This window comes from Poecilia latipinna, unplaced genomic scaffold, assembly GCF_001443285.1.
Source record: "Poecilia latipinna isolate Pla-1442-1.1 unplaced genomic scaffold, P_latipinna-1.0 Scaffold1455, whole genome shotgun sequence".
NCBI classification, from domain to species: Eukaryota; Metazoa; Chordata; class Actinopteri; order Cyprinodontiformes; family Poeciliidae; genus Poecilia; species Poecilia latipinna.
In genome coordinates, this window is record NW_015114071.1 from 151,536 (window position 1) to 169,310 (window position 17,775).

Below are 17,775 nucleotides of genomic sequence, written 5' to 3' on the forward strand. Positions count from 1 at the left end.
TCTCCCTCTCTGTACTGCAGGTCATTCCTTTCTCTTTTGGCATTCACAACTTTATATTTTCCCCTCGTTCTCTCCCTCAGCCCGCAGTGCCTCAGTCTTCTGCCTGTAAAAAGTTTTGGAGGCGTTGCCAGGGGATTTTGGAAAATACTTTCGGTAGTTTAAAGCGAAAGAAAAAGATTTATCGGCAGAGCGCAGATGAGGTAATTTGCGCAGTGTGAACTGGGATTGCATGCACCGTCTCCAAGTGTGCCGAGACTGCATGCAGTGTGCAGCTGTTTCCTGAGGGTAGCATGCTTTTTTTCCTAACCTGCTAGAAGATACAAAATGTTCAACAACCCAGTGGTTTTAGCTCCTCTGCAAGGCAAATATAAAACCGAAGACAAGATTAATAATAAAAAATTTATCGATTTTAAAATGAATAAGTGCAGCAAATGTTTAGACCCTGAATAAGTAAACTTTATTCATTGTTTGAAAATGAAAGTCTGTTTTGAGTCTTTATATTTTTCCTCTTTATGCTGTATTTGAATAATAAACATATATGTTTTGCAGGCTTTTATTGAGAAATACAGCAAGATTAAGCAAAGCATCTATAATTCCAGTGTTGACGTTTCTTTTTGAATATTGCTGCCGTTCCTCCTGTTTCTCTTTCCCGCAGCTTCTGGTCCAAATCCTGCTTGAGTGCGATGCATTCTTGGTTCATTAGAGCTTTTCTTTCCCTCACTATCTTCCTGAAGATTAATCACAGCATCTCAAAGGATTGAAAAAGTCAATGATCTGATCTCTAGGACATTTATTTATCCCATTTGCCTTGTGACCTGGTGCTCAATCATGCTGGACAAAAACATTCACCAGCAAGCTGCTCCTCCAAGGGTTCTGCTGAGTTATAAATAAAATTTAGGCATTAGTTGATCTTAAATACATGCAGATTTAACAGACTTGTGTAGGTCTGACATTTAAATCCCAGTGGTCTTATGTAGGCCTTAAAAAGCCTTAAATTGCTGAAACCTACAAAAATTCTTAACTCTATTTTCAAGCAAATTTGCTGCTGGAGGATGTTTTACTCCCATCCTTTATTTCTGGTTTTATCTTTGACAAAATTGCTGCTGATAAAGGTGTGTTGAAGCAGAAACATCTCAAACATATCAGCCTTTTTTGCTGCCTACATTACTGGCTTGGGCATTATTCTAGTTGATTAAAGAAATGTGACTCCCTGATGAAGCCAACATTCAGCTCTTCTAATTCACACAGAAATTAACTTTCATTAACACATTTCCGCTAAAGCTAATTTGAATCAAGCTAGCATCTCATCTTGTAGCTAAAACTATATTTTAGGGTTTTGTAATTAAATTAATTTCTATCAACTTTGTGTTTAACTGTCCTAGACCTAATGAAGGGCTTCAAAAGTCCAATCTCTCAGAGCTACTTTCCTGCTACCTTTGGGTGCCTCGTTTCTTTCAACACACCTGAATCAAATTAACTGTTCGTTAGCAGGCCGGACAAGTTCATTCAGGTGTTAGCTAACCTAATCTGGGGAAAAAAAGTAGTAAAGTCTCCCTGTGTTGTATTTTCAGCTCGTCTCTTAGAAACTCAAATCAATGGGTGAAATCCCAGCAGATAACCAAACTTTTTTTTTTCTCGTCATTAAAAGTTTTTGGGGGGATTTTTACTTGTAAAATGAGGCTAGATATAAAAAGCTGAAAAGTGGTGATGACAGAAACGATGTGAGCGATGAGTAAGAAAAGCACATACAGTCTCCTCCCTGCTGCGACTGTTGACAGAAACTCTCTCTTGCCTTTGATGAGCCTGATGTAAACCTGCTCAGGTCTGACTCTCGCCCGGCTCTGCCGTGATTGTGTGAAACGAGTGACCTCATCCTCAGCTCCAAAATGGCTCCCAGTAGGAGTGTGTCCCACATGCCGGTGGAGCTGCCGTCATGAGACAAGAGAACTGGTGCTGAACCTTTCAGAAAGGCCCCAGACTGCACTACATGATTTATAGTCTGGAGCTTATGCAGCTACAAGAGATTAGTCACAGAGTTGAAAGGTCAGGGCATTACAGCTGCGTATGACGACATATGCAGACACATATGATTTTGATTAAATCCTGAGTCTGCTGTTGGACTCATGTTCTGTCATGTGCTTTTTATACATTTTTGTATGCTTCATAAATATTTGTTAATCCAGAGTTTTCTTTGAGTGTTTCTCCAAAATATTTTATTTCACTGAACATCAAGCTTGAGCCGCTCAAAGTTTTGTCAACCACACAGAGCCTTGCAAAGTTACTCTTACATTTTGTATCTTTACACTCACAAACTTATGTGTATTTTATTGGGATATTATGTGATAAAAGAGAGTTGTGAATGAAGAGCATCTGTGAAAAACTGTTTCCATCTTACCACAGATTTTTGATGTAATTCAGATTTTGAATTTGAATGTGTTCTGTGCTTTGATCTCAGGGTGTTTATCCTGCTAGAAAATGAATCTGCATCTCAGACTATTTTTTTGCAGCCTCTAACATGTTTTCTTCCAGCCAATGTTACACTTTGATCTCATCTGACTGGAGCATCTTCTTCAAAAATGAGCCCAGGATAGAAGTGTCCTCCTTTCTGCAGATTTGGTTTTAAATAGTCTAGTTCAATCAACCAGGCAGATTCTCCTCAATAATCAAAGTTGTAACATAGAGATGACTGAGTATTCACTATGGTCCCCAGGAATAAGAAATACTTTACCTCCACATGTCTGCATTGTGTAAACCATAAAATCATTTAAATGTCTGTTATTTATTTTATTACAGCTTTATTCCATTTGCAGGTTTATAGTTGTTAGTGAGATGTGAAACACTTTGATCAACAGTTGTAAAGATAGCTGTGTTTCCATTACAAATGTGCCCAAAACTATGTCAATACTCTGATGTCCTAAAAAAAACACAATTTTGTAATTGTGGCGTTTCCATTAAAAAAGAAATGCAATTGAAGTCACTGAAAAAAATATGGCATACAATCATCCTCCAACTACTTCCTGTTGTCTTCTTCTTTGTGGTTTGTCTCAGTGGCAACATCCAGCTGTTGATTATGTGACTCACATGAAGCAAAGAGTTTCCATTGCAGTTTTGTGAAATAAATCAATTTTGTTACAGCCAAAGAACAAAAACACATCATCCGTAGTGCCAAAACGTTTATCGAAAAATAAGAGTTCTTTTTTTTTAATCTCTGTGTTTCCATTAAGCAAATCTATTTTTAAAATCTCAAACTGCATAATTATATGACCAATGGAAATGCAGCTATTGACAGTGAGCGTTGAATGTTACCATGGGCCTCTTAGCTGCTTCTCTAAGTAATGTTCTACTCTGGACTGTTTTAAATACACAGTGTGTCATAATCTAACCGTGTGTAAAATGTCTCCACAACTTTATCCCCATCTCTTTCTTTGGTTATCATGCTGTTTTTATGGTTATATGTTCACTAATGTTCTCTAACCAACTGCTGTGGGCTTAATTTCTGCAGAGATGCATTATTAGCTTTGTGACATTTGGTCGTTATTGACTGCACTAGATTTTATTGAGGGGTTTCTAAAGGTAATGGGTCTGAATATAAAAGCATGACATATTTTTCAGTTTTTTCTTTTTACTAAAAAGAGTTCTCTTTTCTTTTCTTCTTTTACAAGACATAGCAAGGACACATTCAGTAAATATCCGCTCATCGTCATGCATTTAATCTTGTTCCGTCTTTTCACAGGTAAGTACTTACCTGCATGTTAAGGACAACACCGTGGCTGTGGCCCCGGTGTACGAGAGTATCACCCTTCCCCGCCTAAAGAGCCGTTCTGCAGCCTCAGACTCCCCTACTCTATGGCCGTCCGCTTCCTCTTCCTGCTCTTCACAATCTTCTCCTGTGACTGACCCACAAACAACCAACGTCGGCTTCCGCTCCACAACGGGAAGCGGCAGCAGCTCCATCTTCTGCAGCCTCAAACGGATGAGCAAGAAGAGGAAAAGGCAGCGAGACGAGCGCAGACACACAATACAGAGAATATTGGACGTGGATGAGCAAACCAGTGGGATGCAGCAGTATGACTCTGAGACGGTCACGTATAACACTCAAACATGGCCGCTGAAGGAAGGTCAGAGGAAAAAGAGCTTACAGAAGAACAGAAATGTTGCAGGCACTGGGGCTTACATGAAAAACCCTCTTCTGAAAGACATCGATTCAGAGTGTTCAGGTGAAAACAGCATCACTCCGTACGCTGTATCATCCGGACCAACGACTTCCCCATCAGAGGCTCCTGGGAGAAGCCACTGCAGAGTCCTCTCTTTGGGCTCAGTGTTGAGCTTCGATCTGCCAAAAGACATGACCCTCATCCCCAGCATTCAGGAAATCATCACAATTGCCCCTCCAGAGTCTAAAAAAGCAGATGCAACATATTCTGACCCTCTTTCTCAAAGAAAAACAGTTCTGAGCTCTTTCAGACAGACCCACGTCCTGGCGGCCATCACAGGAAGTGAAATTAGCTCTTCTGAAACACAGGAGTTAATAGTTGCAGCAAAAGATCTGCCTGATGAGGAGGTGAGTTTACAACCATCTTCCCTGGAAGACCCTTGTGCCGGATCAGAGGAGAAGGACGAAATCTCATCAGATACTAAATCTACAACAAATGAAATCAGTCCGCCTTCAAAGCCGCCTATTTACATGAACCAAGTCCATAACTGCTGCTCAGTCCCGCATAAACACGAGTGTCTCAGTGTCCATACGCTCATCCGGGACCTGAATGGACACCAGTTCCATAAATGCACAAAATCCCAGTGTGAGCATGAAAACAGTGCTCGGCTGAAATCAAACCAAGCTTCTCTTGTACGAGTGAATCTGAAGTCAACGATGAGCGTCAGCGTTCGACAGGACTCTGTAGATTCTGGCATCTCCACCTCCAGCAGTTTCAAGCTTTGCACTGATGCTCCCTGTCCGGATCAGCCCCGGCCTAAAGGAGTGGTGGGGAAACTTATTTCCCTTGAGGTGGGAGGCATAGACCCGACTACAAGAGAAAACTATGCCGCGTTCTCAAGTTCATCCCCAGAATCCGTGAATATTAACACAGAGCCGGTCCACGTCGACCACCAGCAGTTTGAGGAGGAAGAAGAAGAACTGGAGGACATCTGGAAACAGAATACCAACTACAGGCAGAGCATCTGCTCAGACATTATGTACCAGCCGAACCAAACCGGAGATCCACTTTCCAGCTCCCCTCCTGTCACAGAGCCACCTGTTCTCTACAGAAACCTGGTCACCGCCTCAGAACCAAACCTCCTCATAGCCGAGTTCAAACTGCCCCCCCACATCCAGAACTGTCTGGGTTATGAGAAATGGCAGAGCTCCAAAGATCACCTCCCTCCTCTGGCCACAGCGGACCGGAGGTCCTGGGCGGCGTTTCCCAACAGGGAACCTGCCAGCAAGACTGCAGTGATGCTGAACGAGACGGCGTCTGATCCGGTGAAGCTTCCAGATGTCGGCGACAATCCGAGATACGTTTACCAATACAGAGAGGAGGAAGAGGGAGAACAGAAGGAGATGAAGGAAGGAGAGGAGCTAACCACGTACTCACAGGTCAGTTTGCTTCTTAAAGTATGGTTCAGACACCATTCTGACACTGTAAAGTTATTTTAGAAGCAAATTTGTTCTCGGAGGTTAAAAACAGCTTATGTTGAAGTCTAATTTTCCTGAATGAAAATGTTAACAGATTCCCAAGAAATGAGTTAAAGCCATTGATGTTGGGTCATGTCACTTTACTTTGAGTCAATTTATTCAGAGGGGAAAATAATCCAGAATTAATCAATAATTATTTTAAACAGTTATTTATATGTCTACTGTTAATGTTTATTTGTGTAGCACATTTTAACAAGTTAACCTAACAAGTTATGTCTAACCTATTGTTACTATATTAACCACAATTGGTTAATATAGTAATCAATTATGAAACAAGCAATAAACATTACATTTTGTCAAATGCCATCATCAAAATATACATTAAATATATTGATCAATATTCCAATTTTTATTAATCAAAGGCAACTCTAAACAGGTGTGTTTTAAGTTTTGATTTAAAGAAAATCAGTGTTTTGAATGTTTCGGTTGTTTTAAAACTTAATCTTCTATAACATTTCACAAGGTCAGCGTATCTAGAGATGTTTGACTATTATTCTGCACAATATTTGGATCATCCTGGATTCTCTACAGTTTTTTAAATGAGATTTAGTTCATGAGAAAATATTGATTTGGCTCTGGAGATTTTATTACTGCAATGAAAGATATATATATTTACACATCTGTACTGTGCCAGTCTGTCTCTTAACTTTAGCAAACCTAAGTAATGTTCTGACTGTGCATTATTTTGTTTTTTTACAGAACCAGTCTATGAGTCTCCTTTCAGTCAATATGGGTTTGAACGAAGCCTGCCAGAAAAATCTTAAAGACATAGCAAAGCCTCAAGAACGAGTAGCCACAGGAGGGCGCTGTTTCATCCTAGTAAGACTGAAACCTGAGCAGAAATATTGTTTGTTGTTGATCTTTTTGCATGAATGTGGTTTTTAATTCAAACCCATGTAGAGTGGAAAACCGGAGCATCAGTCTATGGAGGGAACTCTGGAGAGGAAGCACAAGCTGCAGCTGGGAGGAAAGAAAGTAAGAAATGTTTAGGCCTACATAGTCAGCAGATGTAAAGCCCAGAGTCAGCAGCATGTGGTCTTATCTTATTTTCACAGGCTGCCTCCAGAGGCTGGAACTCCTACCACGCTGTCCTATATAGACACACCTTGTGCTTCTTCCAGGACAGAAAGGATACACTGCGCGTAAGCAGAAAGCAGATATGATATCTGTAAAGCAGTTGGCATGTGGTGACTAATAATGAGTTTGTGCTTCAGAGCTCTGCATGCGGTCTACCGCTGAACCTCATGGGAGCTGAGTGCTCGGCTGCCCCAGACTACACCAAAAAACCCAACTGCTTCCGACTACGGTAATCCTGGGCAAACAGCCAAGTTGTCATTGCAAATTACACCGATTTAAAGGCAAATAGTGAGACGTATGCGCTGCAAGTTTTTCTTTACCGCCATCGTTTCTGGTCTTCAGGCTCCGTGACGGGTCTGAATACTTGTTTAATACCACCTCCCGCTTCTTGATGAAGAAGTGGATCATGAAAATACAAGCAAGCACAGGTAAATATAATACTGAGGCTTTGAAAAGCATATTTTTATATTTTTCGCATCATGATCACACATTAATGTATTTTATTGTGATTTTACGTAATAGATCAACATAAAATACCAAATAAAGTGGAAAGAAGATGATTCAACATTTTATTTTATTCAATTTTGTTGCTGTCACTTTAGTAAACACTTGTTTTTTTGGGTATGTTTCTACAATTTTTGCACATCTTGAAACTGAAATCTTTGTCAGTTCTTCTTTGTAGAACAGCTCAAACTCAGTCATATTTGACGGAAGGCATCTGTGAACATTAGCTTTTAAGTTTTACCACAGTTTCTCCATAGTATTTAGATCTGGACTTTGACTAGACCATTGTAGCACATAAATATGCTTTGATGTAAAGCTCTGGCTGTATGTTTAGGGTCGTTATCCTGCTGCCACTACCATAAACCCTTTGCACCCTCTCAAGTTTTCTTTCTGGAATACAAATGCCCACCACACTTTTGTTCAGAGGTTGTTTTGAAATTAATTTATTGTTTTCCTTTCACTTACACAATTATGCATTATTTAGTGTTAATCTGTAACATAAAATCTCAATATAATCCACCCAAATTGTGGTTGGAGCATGACAAAATATTTTTAAAAATCCTATGTGGGTTGTACTACATTCTGTTTTTTTAAGTTAATAGTTGTGTTTATAGTGAATAACTGATGTGACCTTTTCTTCTGTCAAAGGTCAAAGTGAGCTCATGTCTTCACCAACAAATGTTCCTGGTGATCAAGCCTTTCCCATCTCTTTGTAAGATAATGTTCAAAACAATTTGTATAAAATGCCAACATTCTGTGCAGCATGTTGACTGTTACCCCGCTCTTATGCTTTAGATGCCAGGATCAAACACTCTGCCATTCCCAGCACAAAGTCACCCACACATTCCCAAGGTTGAAACAGCAGAGCAGCGATCAAACCAAAGAAATTGTAGTTCTCACCAGAGAGCAGAGTCACATGCTCCAGAGCCAAAGAGCGGACGAGAAGTCCAAGACCTCATCCTTGGATCCAGGCTGCTGTGGTAAGAGTGGAGAACTGTTTACCAAAAGAGACATCTGCATAACATTCATGACCTGCATGTGTCTGAACTCACCCCCAGCCAAATAAATATGCTGGATGTTGTAGGTATAGCAGGTGCCACTAGGTGGAGCTGAAGCACTCCACATTGAATAGCTGTAGTGTCACATGATTGCTAAGGGGGTTTGTTTTTACAGTAAATGTAAATCTCTTCTTACTCAGCTTTTCTGCTCTCATTTGACCCCCACAGATGATGATGATGATGATGATGAATGCAGCTTAACGCAGACAGTGACTCACAGACTTTCTGTAGACAACACTTCTCCTTCCTCCTCTCACTCCCCTGCAACCAGCAGCCAGAACTGGCTCAGCAGCAAGCACCGCTCCCACTCTTTTACGTCAGGTTAGATTGCTTCGATTAGCCTGAATTTTATCATTATCACATTCAATCTGAATATTGGTTATTTTTCAGCAACCTACCAGAAGATTAAACCCATGCAACACTCTCCTGGAGGAGAAGGGGTGGAAAAAGGATCCAACTACTGTGTGACTCTGGTGGTCGGGGCCAGTTCGGCAGACAGCTCGTCGATAAGCAGAGGTCTGGAGCCTCCAGTGCTGCCCTCACCTTCATGGCAGCCAGACGTGTTTAAGGACTCTGCTCTGAAAAGCTACTCGAGCCTCCCGCGACCTCGCAACAAATCTGTCTTTAAAAAGTTCTTTGGGAAAAAAGAGCCCTGAGCGTATACATGCTGGTTTTTACAGATAGTTTCTAACGTGCAGTGCACATTTAAATAAAAACACACTACTACTGACCATATTTATGAGCAAAACACTTATCCTAGTTATGTTTTTGATGCGTTTGTGATAAATCACTACAAAGCCTTAAAAGTCATTATAAATAACCTGTTTTATGAGTCTCTTTTTTTATCCGTCTCTTTTTCAGTCGGATAAAAACACAACTGCTAACACGCTGCAAAGTGTGCACTGTGTACTTACAGTTCAACTCAGAAGTGTACATACAGTCATCACTGATATGAATGTCATATTAATTCAGGACAATGAAGGATTTCTTTAAACGATTTATATCAAGATGGAAGGATAATGCAGCTTTCAACTTCAGTAATTTCAGAAAACAAGAGTTGGATTAACAAGTTTAAACATTTTCTGTATTTTTTGTGTGCTCAACAAAAAGTAAATTGTCAAGTATGGTGGTAGCATCGTGCAGTGGGTTTACTGGACTGCCAACGGTACTGCTGCCTACTGGATAGAAAATTAAAGAAAATGTCACCAAATTCATTCATTTCAAGCTCCAAAATACATACATACACCATTAGCAATATTCGAATGTCATTATGGGCATTAATGTCATTATTTTAGGTCTTTAATGGATTTCAGAGTGCAATTTGAGCTGATTTCTGAGCCACTGCATTGTCAAAATTAAACATACACCCTCACTAATATGTCAATAAATGTTGCTCACCAAGTTGCGGAGAAACCACAGCCGTCCTCGAAACCCTGATGTTCGTGGGAGCTAGGGACTGCCGGCAAAAGGCTAAAAGTTGCAAACACTTGATACTCACTCTAAAAACGCTCCTAAATGCCTGTTTTAATAGTTGAAACACAAATGTACCTTTATATGGCTTATTATGATCTGTGGAAACTGTTTTTGCATGACTACAGAAGCTAGCATCCATTGTCTATCTTACTTCCGCTCTTCTGGGTATAGCCAATCAGCACCAAGGAAAATGAACGGCACTCGTTGATTGGCTGTCTTTCAAACACCAACCAATAGCATGTGAAGGAGCTTTGCTCCAACGTATTTTAGCTTCCAAAGCTGCATTTTCTTTATAATATTTAAAAAAAATGGTCTCTGAAAAAAAGGATCAATCAATTAAATTTTATTTGTCTAGCACATTTCAGCAACAAGGTATTTCACAGTGCTTTACAAACAGAAATACAATCATGTAACCAACCAAAACCTATTGAAACACAAGGCACATCCACCACACTGAAGCCTGTTTGGAGTCATCTTAAAGAATCGAAAATTGACTTAAGACTCAAATTTTAACCTTTTGAGATGGTTCAGCTAAAATGGCGATCTCCATCCTGCAAACATTTTTTTACTGTTTATTCAATCTTCCTGTGTTTGTTCTTGAACATTATAAAAAAAAAAATCAGAGATTGACAGTTTGGGTGACATAGACATGGATACATGACATGAATATCCAAAGCCTCTTTATATTTTCAAAAAAAGCTTTGAATTCAACCAGATGTATAGTTTTGATCTTGTGTGGATCAGAGAAAATATTCAATAAATTAAACTTCTGCATCAATTTGTTGTTTATATGTTAAAGGTTGAAATTGACTTTCACATTTATGATGGTTTTATGTAAACTTCTGGAACTGTTTTGATTGTTTTTGATCATCACTCTTGTACATTTCTTTTCATTTTCTCCCTGTTGTGCTTTGGGTTATCTGTTCCCCTTTATGTTAACCTAAATATTAATACGTTAAGCTCTCAGTGCCTTCAGTTACGTTGCATTTTATCTGCTCCTCAATTATGAATTCACAGTTTGATACTGTTTGATCTCGTGTGATTTAACTACTTTTTTCCACCTTCTGAGGCAAAGACTAAATACTTAATAAAACTCAAAACAAGGTTTTGCTTTTGCTGTGATTAAAGATTAATTTTTGACACACTTGTGGTACAAAAATTTCTTCTTTTTTTTTCTTTTTTTTTTTTTGTCATGTCTGTCTGGACTACTTTGAGAAGAAAAGCCGTAAGATGAAACGAGAGATTAAAGGTCGGCAAAGCTAAGAACATTTCCACATCACAAGCCATCTTTTTGCGTATTAAAACATGACCCCATTCAGAGATGTGATTTAAACATAAATAATCGCCGCTTCATTTAAAGCTGAGGAACCAGACGCTCTCTGTGGACATGGTTGCATAATGAATTCAACTCATAAAGCCTTTGCAAACTAATGCTGCTTAGCATTGCAAAATATTCAGTGTCTCCTTTGGATTAGTTACAGTAGAGAAGAAAAATGACTAATTTGGGCATCTCAAAAGTTTTGATGTTTACTTTGGAAAAAAAAACTGTAGAAGGAGACTGGCGTAAGCTGTTGACTGGTTTGGTGAGCAGTGCTGTTTGTTGTTGACATCCAAAAATTCAGAGCAGCTAAAGTGTAGCTACAATTAAAAGAGTGTTAGAACGCTGTAAAAGCTCAAATGCCATAAATATTTTACTTTAATTTCAGAACATGTAGCCATATTTGTCACTTATCTGCAAAGAAAGTGAAAAGATTTAACGTAGCGGAGAGGTCAGCTTTGGGGCAGTGAAGCTAAACTGTCAGAGAAAGCAGTTTCCGTGTTTTGGTGGTTGTGCTGATTCTGACAGCAGCAGAAATGTTGGAATATTATATGAGGAGGATTAGAAGTATGACATGATTCTTTGTAAGCCTGCAGATCTGAGGGAGGGTTTAAGAAGTGCACCTGGAAACACTTATCACATACTTCTGCAAAGTAGCTCAATCACAGATCTACTGAAGGCTTCGGATGGCTTGCATGGTACTGCCTGTCAGCGTGAGGTCACGCAGCATCCCACAGTTAAAATGTGCAAAACACACCGTCAGTACTGATCAATTTTTCCAGTTAATTTCTCTCACGTTTTTCTGATATTTTTTTTTGGGGGGGAAGGGAATAATCTAGTGACGGAGAAAATGAAGCCAAAAAACAATAAATGCTACTTTGTTGTGTTCACACTGTTTTCTATGTTACCATGTATGCGCTACCATGTGCTTTGAAAATGGTTTATGTTGGTTTTAACATGACGAAATGAAGTCCTATTGAAGAGCTTTTTGGGCTCCTGTTCTGAATAGAGCATATTTACTGAGATATCACTCTTATTTATCTAGTTTTTGTAATATACCACTTCAAAAAAACCGTAAGAGATTACTTAAAATGATCAGTTTCTCTAATTTTACTCTTTATAGGTCTATGGTTGAGTAAAATGAACATTGCTCTTTTATTCTATGAACTACTGACATGTCTTTAATATTTATTTGCAAAAAATGAGAAATGGTCACAATAACAAAAAAGATGCAGTGCTTTCAGATCTCAAATAATGCGAAGAAAACAAGTTCATATTAATTTAGAAACAACAATACTAATGTTATAACTCAGGAAGAGTTCAGAAATCAATATTTGGTGGAACAACTAGGAGGTTTTCATTGGGGTTCAGAGCAGAAGGCTCTTCATTTTTTCCAGAGCTGAAAGTTAAAGGATAAATTGACCATTTTGACAATGAATATTCAATGCTGAATAAGTGCTTCTTAGTACTCAATTGTTATTAGAATGAATCAAACAGGGACTCATAACTTAACTTTCAGTTTCAAGGACTAACTGGACAAATGATTACTGGCTGAATTAATCAAAATAATGTCAGTCGCTGTTTTTGCTAAAGTTACTGAACCATCAGAGCAAACAGCATGTCTGCGTAGCCCAGAATAAGATCAAATTATGTTATTATTGGTTTCATTGCCACATATATTTACAATGAATTTATGTAATTACATATCAACAGCGTCTATGTGATGCAAGTTTTTCAAAACATCGGTGGAAGCCAGGCTTAGCCGTACGCTACAGTATGCATAAGCAGGGGATGCTGGTGTATTTTTCAATTAAAGTTGTATATCTCTACATGAAACACAAGGCACATGTGCAGTAGAGTGAGGGGCGTATAATGATCCACATTGACATTCAGGAAGTGACTGATACAATTAGTCACTGCCTTCACATATGGCATCTATTCCTTTGGAATGCACTGACTGCCATACTGAAGACATTTCTGTGTGCTTTTCCCTCTCCGTCATGTTTGCAGCGACAGCCGTATCGTGGAAGGGCCCAGAGGGACGCAGCACCAGCCAATCGATTGATCGCCGTGTCCTAGATCTTCGTGTCCTCTCCACCTCCTGACCTCTATGCGATTCGCTGACAGCTCCTACTGCTCCCGTCGCAGCTGCGGGGGGTTGTAGCCCTCCCCTGCAGACACAGCAAACAGCTCACTATGCTTGCATGTCAGCACACTCTGGAGGCTTTTCCTTTAAGTGTGGGGGGTTATGTAGAGCAAAACATGCGCTGGACTCGACAACTGCTAAAAAAGACTGCATGACATTTTGCTGCCTTTTTTCCCCTGTCCAATCTCTTAAAGACTGACCGCCTGACATGTCCTCCCAAAGGTGGGGTGAAGCGTCTTAGACCTAAGTGGCTCACAGGAGTCGGCAGTGTCTTTCAAAGAGATCAGGAGATCAGACGGAGCCACCAGGACAGTGTAACAGGAGAAAGATGTCCTCAGGCCCTCACCCTTCCTGACTGTTGAAAGAAAATGGTGCTACTGTCTTTGGAGGGATGCATGACTCTCAACACATGACACATTCCCACAGGGACGGAAACGTAGTTGTTCCTTACTTGAGTAACTTCGCTGAAATACAGAGTGAAACAGTACAATTAACTGTATAAAAGAGAATAAATTTATGTTTTATTGAAAATCTCTGAGCTTTCAACTTTCAGGCTTCAAGACGGTCAGTTCTGTCGTTTAGCAGGCTTTGAAACCCAAAGCTGCAGGCCACAAGCAGCCTTATGGGAGGTCATGAAAGGGACGTAACGGTAAGAGTGAGTTTAAGAACTGTCTGTGCTGGGCGGGAGGTAAAATGGTGGATCAAATGGCCTCATTTCCACAGCCCTGGAATCCCATTTCACTTTATCTATCCACCTGTAAATATGTGCACATATAAAGCTATATTTAATAACTCTGAACAAGAAGTGCCTCACTGTGAGAGGCATTCAGACACTTGGATTTAAATGTCTTACTTTTTTTTAACATTAGTTTACAATCTGCAATATGGATATATAGTTTGCGTTAAGTATCTACATGTCGTGGTGTACAGATGTGAAGGTGCATGTAACAAACCCAGTATATAACAGAAATTATATACTTTAGAATGGAGTTTTTGTTTTTTGAATGATTACTTTTTACTTTGAATATACTGAAGTATGATATCACTTGAGTATAAATGTTGGGTACTCTGCCCACCTCTGCTTATCAGAATCAGATTCAGAATCAGCTTTAATTGCTGCGTTTATGTGCAAAAACAAAGAATTTGACTTTGTGTGAGGATTTAGGTTCCTGTGTAGTTTTTTGGCTAATTTAGTCCCTGTGTGTCTTGCCCTTGATTGATCCCAGCTGTGTCTCGTGTTCCCTGATTACTTCCTGTGTATTTAACCTCACCTGTGTCCCCTGCTCCCTGTCAGATCCTTCATTCATCTCATTGGTTTGGTGTAACTCCCAGTGCCAACAGTGTCTGTGTTTCCTTGTTTCATTGCTCACCTGTGCTGCCTGGATTCTGTTCATGTTCTTGATCACTATTAAAGCATAATTTTTCCCTACGAACTGGGTCTTGTGAAGTTCTGAGACTATGAGTTGTTGGTTTTAGCTTTTAGTTTTAATTGAGTTGTCAGTTTTGTTTCCTGTAGCCCCATACTAACAGAAAACACATTTTGTGTCCAGGATGTGTGTGGTCTGTGGAGATGTTAGCTCCATTTTCCCTGGCCCTGGACCTATAAAGTCCTGGATGGGGTTATGGTCATATAAGTTAATTCTGAATATATTATCACTCTCATATTATTATTGTTAGAGGTTTTTTAAAAAAAACTGCATGGTTTCCTGGCACAGACATGGCAGGAACATGAAGCTATTCCAGAAATTTTACCTTGTAGCCACCCCAAAACAGTCCCAACAATTGATCAGCAAACTAATAAATAAAGTCCAAAAGAAATTGTTTTTTTTTTTTTGTTTTTTTTAACAAGAAGTTAAATTAAGACTCAATCTGTGCCCGCGGTGCCTGGCTGTCATATGCACAGCTGCTCTGAGGGCCTGGCAGAAATTGTGGGAATGCAGAAACCAGCTTGACACTCTGACATGACCTTGATTTCTGGAAACTCACCATGCGCAGGTTTCTGCACCAAGATTATTTGGCATCACAAAAGATAAGTAGTTTATTTTGCCTCCACATCTCCGTGTATGTCGTATGTTCTCCACAGGATAAAGTCAATTTTATGTGCTGCTTTAGGAAGGCTTGTGCAGGCTGTTGTGTAACAATATGTCAGATTTTTATCAGCTGTGTTTGGCCTTTTAGCTGAGGGCTTCCCGGACCATACATCATCCCTCGCCCCCTCCTTCCTGTCTGCAGCTGTCAGTGTGCCTCCTGGGCTGGTACCACAAAGAGCAATAACAGGAGAGATCTCACCACATCTAAGCACCCTCTCCCCCATCAAAACCTCACCCTCCCACCAAACAGCCAAATCCCTTTTGTCCTGAATTGTTGGTAAGCTTCTTGCATTTTTGAACCCTCCATGAGATGGAGGGATTTGCTCAGACATCTGGCCCAGAAATTCAGAATAAATGCACACATCTGTGTTGTGATATGGCCATTGATTAACTTATATGAATATGAAGTTAACCAATTGTCTGCATGACTTTATCAGTTACCATGGACTACGTCAACTACTCTTGCTTAGGACACATTGACATTTTCAAGTTCCTTCACAGTAAGCAGGTTTTTACAGCTGCAGAAAGCAAAAACTTAATGCTTGTAACGATAAAATAAAAATTTTTCTGATTTAGATGCAGTGTAATCACATACAGTTGTTTTTCTGCATCACATGGAAAGATTTCTGGAACTTCGAATATTAAATTTTAGTTAATTTATTTACCGTTTAGCTGGGGAATGCCACAATAACAAACATTAATTTTTAGTACACTCACTGATGCCACCTGAAAATCCTGAAAAATAAAATATATTTATTTCTACAGTTAAATGCTAAATTGTTTCACCTAGTTTATATAGATCTAGATTTATTTTCATTTAACTCAGAAGTTTGTTTCAGACAGGAAATGATGATAAATAAGACAAACAGAAGGGAGTAAAAAATTATGTTTTATCAAAAAAAAAAAAAAAAAGAAAAGAAAAGAAAAAAAGGTAAAAAGATCACTTTAAACCTAAACCTGCCAGGGGAATGAATGATTCTGGACTTCACTAAACATGTGATTATGATGACTGATCACAAGTGATTCCTCCTGGTCACTCTTCAAAATGTGAAAGACAAGAGAACATGCAATTTAAGCAAGGCAGATGTGTGTTGATCTTCCTAAATCAGGAAATGGTTACAGGGAAATGGGTAGCTACTTGCCCAAACCTGTCCATTTCTACATTCAGACCAATAATTAATGTTTAAAACAGCGAATATTGTGAGAATCAAGGCTGGATGAGGACTCACGTTTGTTTTGGCACCAAATATGGATGGTAAGGAAAGCATAAAAACATTTCTAAACCAAACAACTGCACCTTCGCATTACCAAGCTGCCATAACACCCATTATATATGATCTACATTCCAACTGGATATTTGAGAAACATGCCATGAAAACATCTTTCCCTGTCCATTCATCACATGAACAAGTCCAGTCATGGACAACACAGGAACTTTAAATCAAACCATTTTCAACTTTTCAGAAATAAATGCTCCAAGTAGGTTTGGCCTAAAGCAAAAAGTGGATCTGTGGAAAAGCACCTCATAATATTTACTAGAGCATAGTAGAGGATGTATGATGCTGTGGGCCTGTTTCTCGTCCAACATCCTCAGAAATCTCATTAGAGTGCAGAATATTGTGAAAATATTTGAGATACAGGAACATTTTAAACATGGATCATGATCCAAAACATTCGACCAAATTAGAACAGAAACGTCCTTGTAGGAGAACCTGAGAGAGGTTTTGTAAGCTTTTTTGTTGTTGAATGATTCCAAAATTAGTTTCTAGTATCAGATCTATAATTCACGCTTTGTATTTCTGTATATGTTTTATATTCAGCAACAATTTCTCTTATTCCTCAACGGCTAAACAGATGGTGTTCAGGTGCTGCAGATGAGCTCGGTGCACATCAAGTGTCACATCCTGGGGATGACGAGTAAATCATATGCACGTATAGTGACAACATGGACTGTATGGATGCTAATTACATCATAAAGCGTCAGATGCATCCATATGTGTGTACATCCTCCATTTGGTAGATCTGGCAAGGTCTTTGTCAGTGTTATGCAACCCATCTGGTGCTCTGCTGCAGGGAGCCGGCGGTTACCATCCACAGAGCCAGCTCTCCTGCTCGGCTACTTCAGGCTGATTAGCCTTAAATTGTGATGTTGTTCTTCCACATTAGTTAGCAAATAATAAAAATGTAACTTTAGAGTCTACTGGTGGCAGCTGATCCAGTTGTGCGCTGGTCATGCGAGGCCACGTAGCAGCAGATGCTTGCGCAGCAGCCCGTCTGACGCAGATCGCGGCTGGCAGCTCTTTCTGCAGCCAGCCTGACAGGTCACATCAGTTACACACTGCAAAACAAGCCCAAAAAAAAAAAAAAAAAAAAAGCTCCTTTTTTTTTTTTTTTTTTTTCCCCCCTTTTGAAAAGAC

At 39.5% G+C, this 17,775-nt stretch overlaps 1 protein-coding gene across 7 annotated transcripts in view; it reads left to right on the forward strand.

Moving 5' to 3' along the window:
* The window catches only part of mymx (myomixer), a 57,259-nt gene extending 46,311 nt beyond the window's left edge, over positions 1–10,948 (forward strand). For 6 of the 7 annotated variants that reach the window (XM_015057344.1, XM_015057345.1, XM_015057347.1 and 3 more), the window contains 11 exons: positions 81–200; positions 3,734–5,593; positions 6,392–6,511; positions 6,593–6,667; positions 6,748–6,834; positions 6,907–6,998; positions 7,112–7,197; positions 7,922–7,985; positions 8,069–8,253; positions 8,500–8,652; positions 8,722–10,948. In XM_015057344.1, coding sequence (XP_014912830.1) covers positions 81–200; positions 3,734–5,593; positions 6,392–6,511; positions 6,593–6,667; positions 6,748–6,834; positions 6,907–6,998; positions 7,112–7,197; positions 7,922–7,985; positions 8,069–8,253; positions 8,500–8,652; positions 8,722–8,987 — 3,108 coding nt within the window. In that variant the 3' untranslated portion in view covers positions 8,988–10,948. The remainder of the gene's footprint in view (positions 1–80; positions 201–3,733; positions 5,594–6,391; positions 6,512–6,592; positions 6,668–6,747; positions 6,835–6,906; positions 6,999–7,111; positions 7,198–7,921; positions 7,986–8,068; positions 8,254–8,499; positions 8,653–8,721) is intronic. The other variant, XM_015057351.1, reaches the window with a different exon arrangement.
* The last annotated feature ends 6,827 nt before the right edge of the window (positions 10,949–17,775 follow it).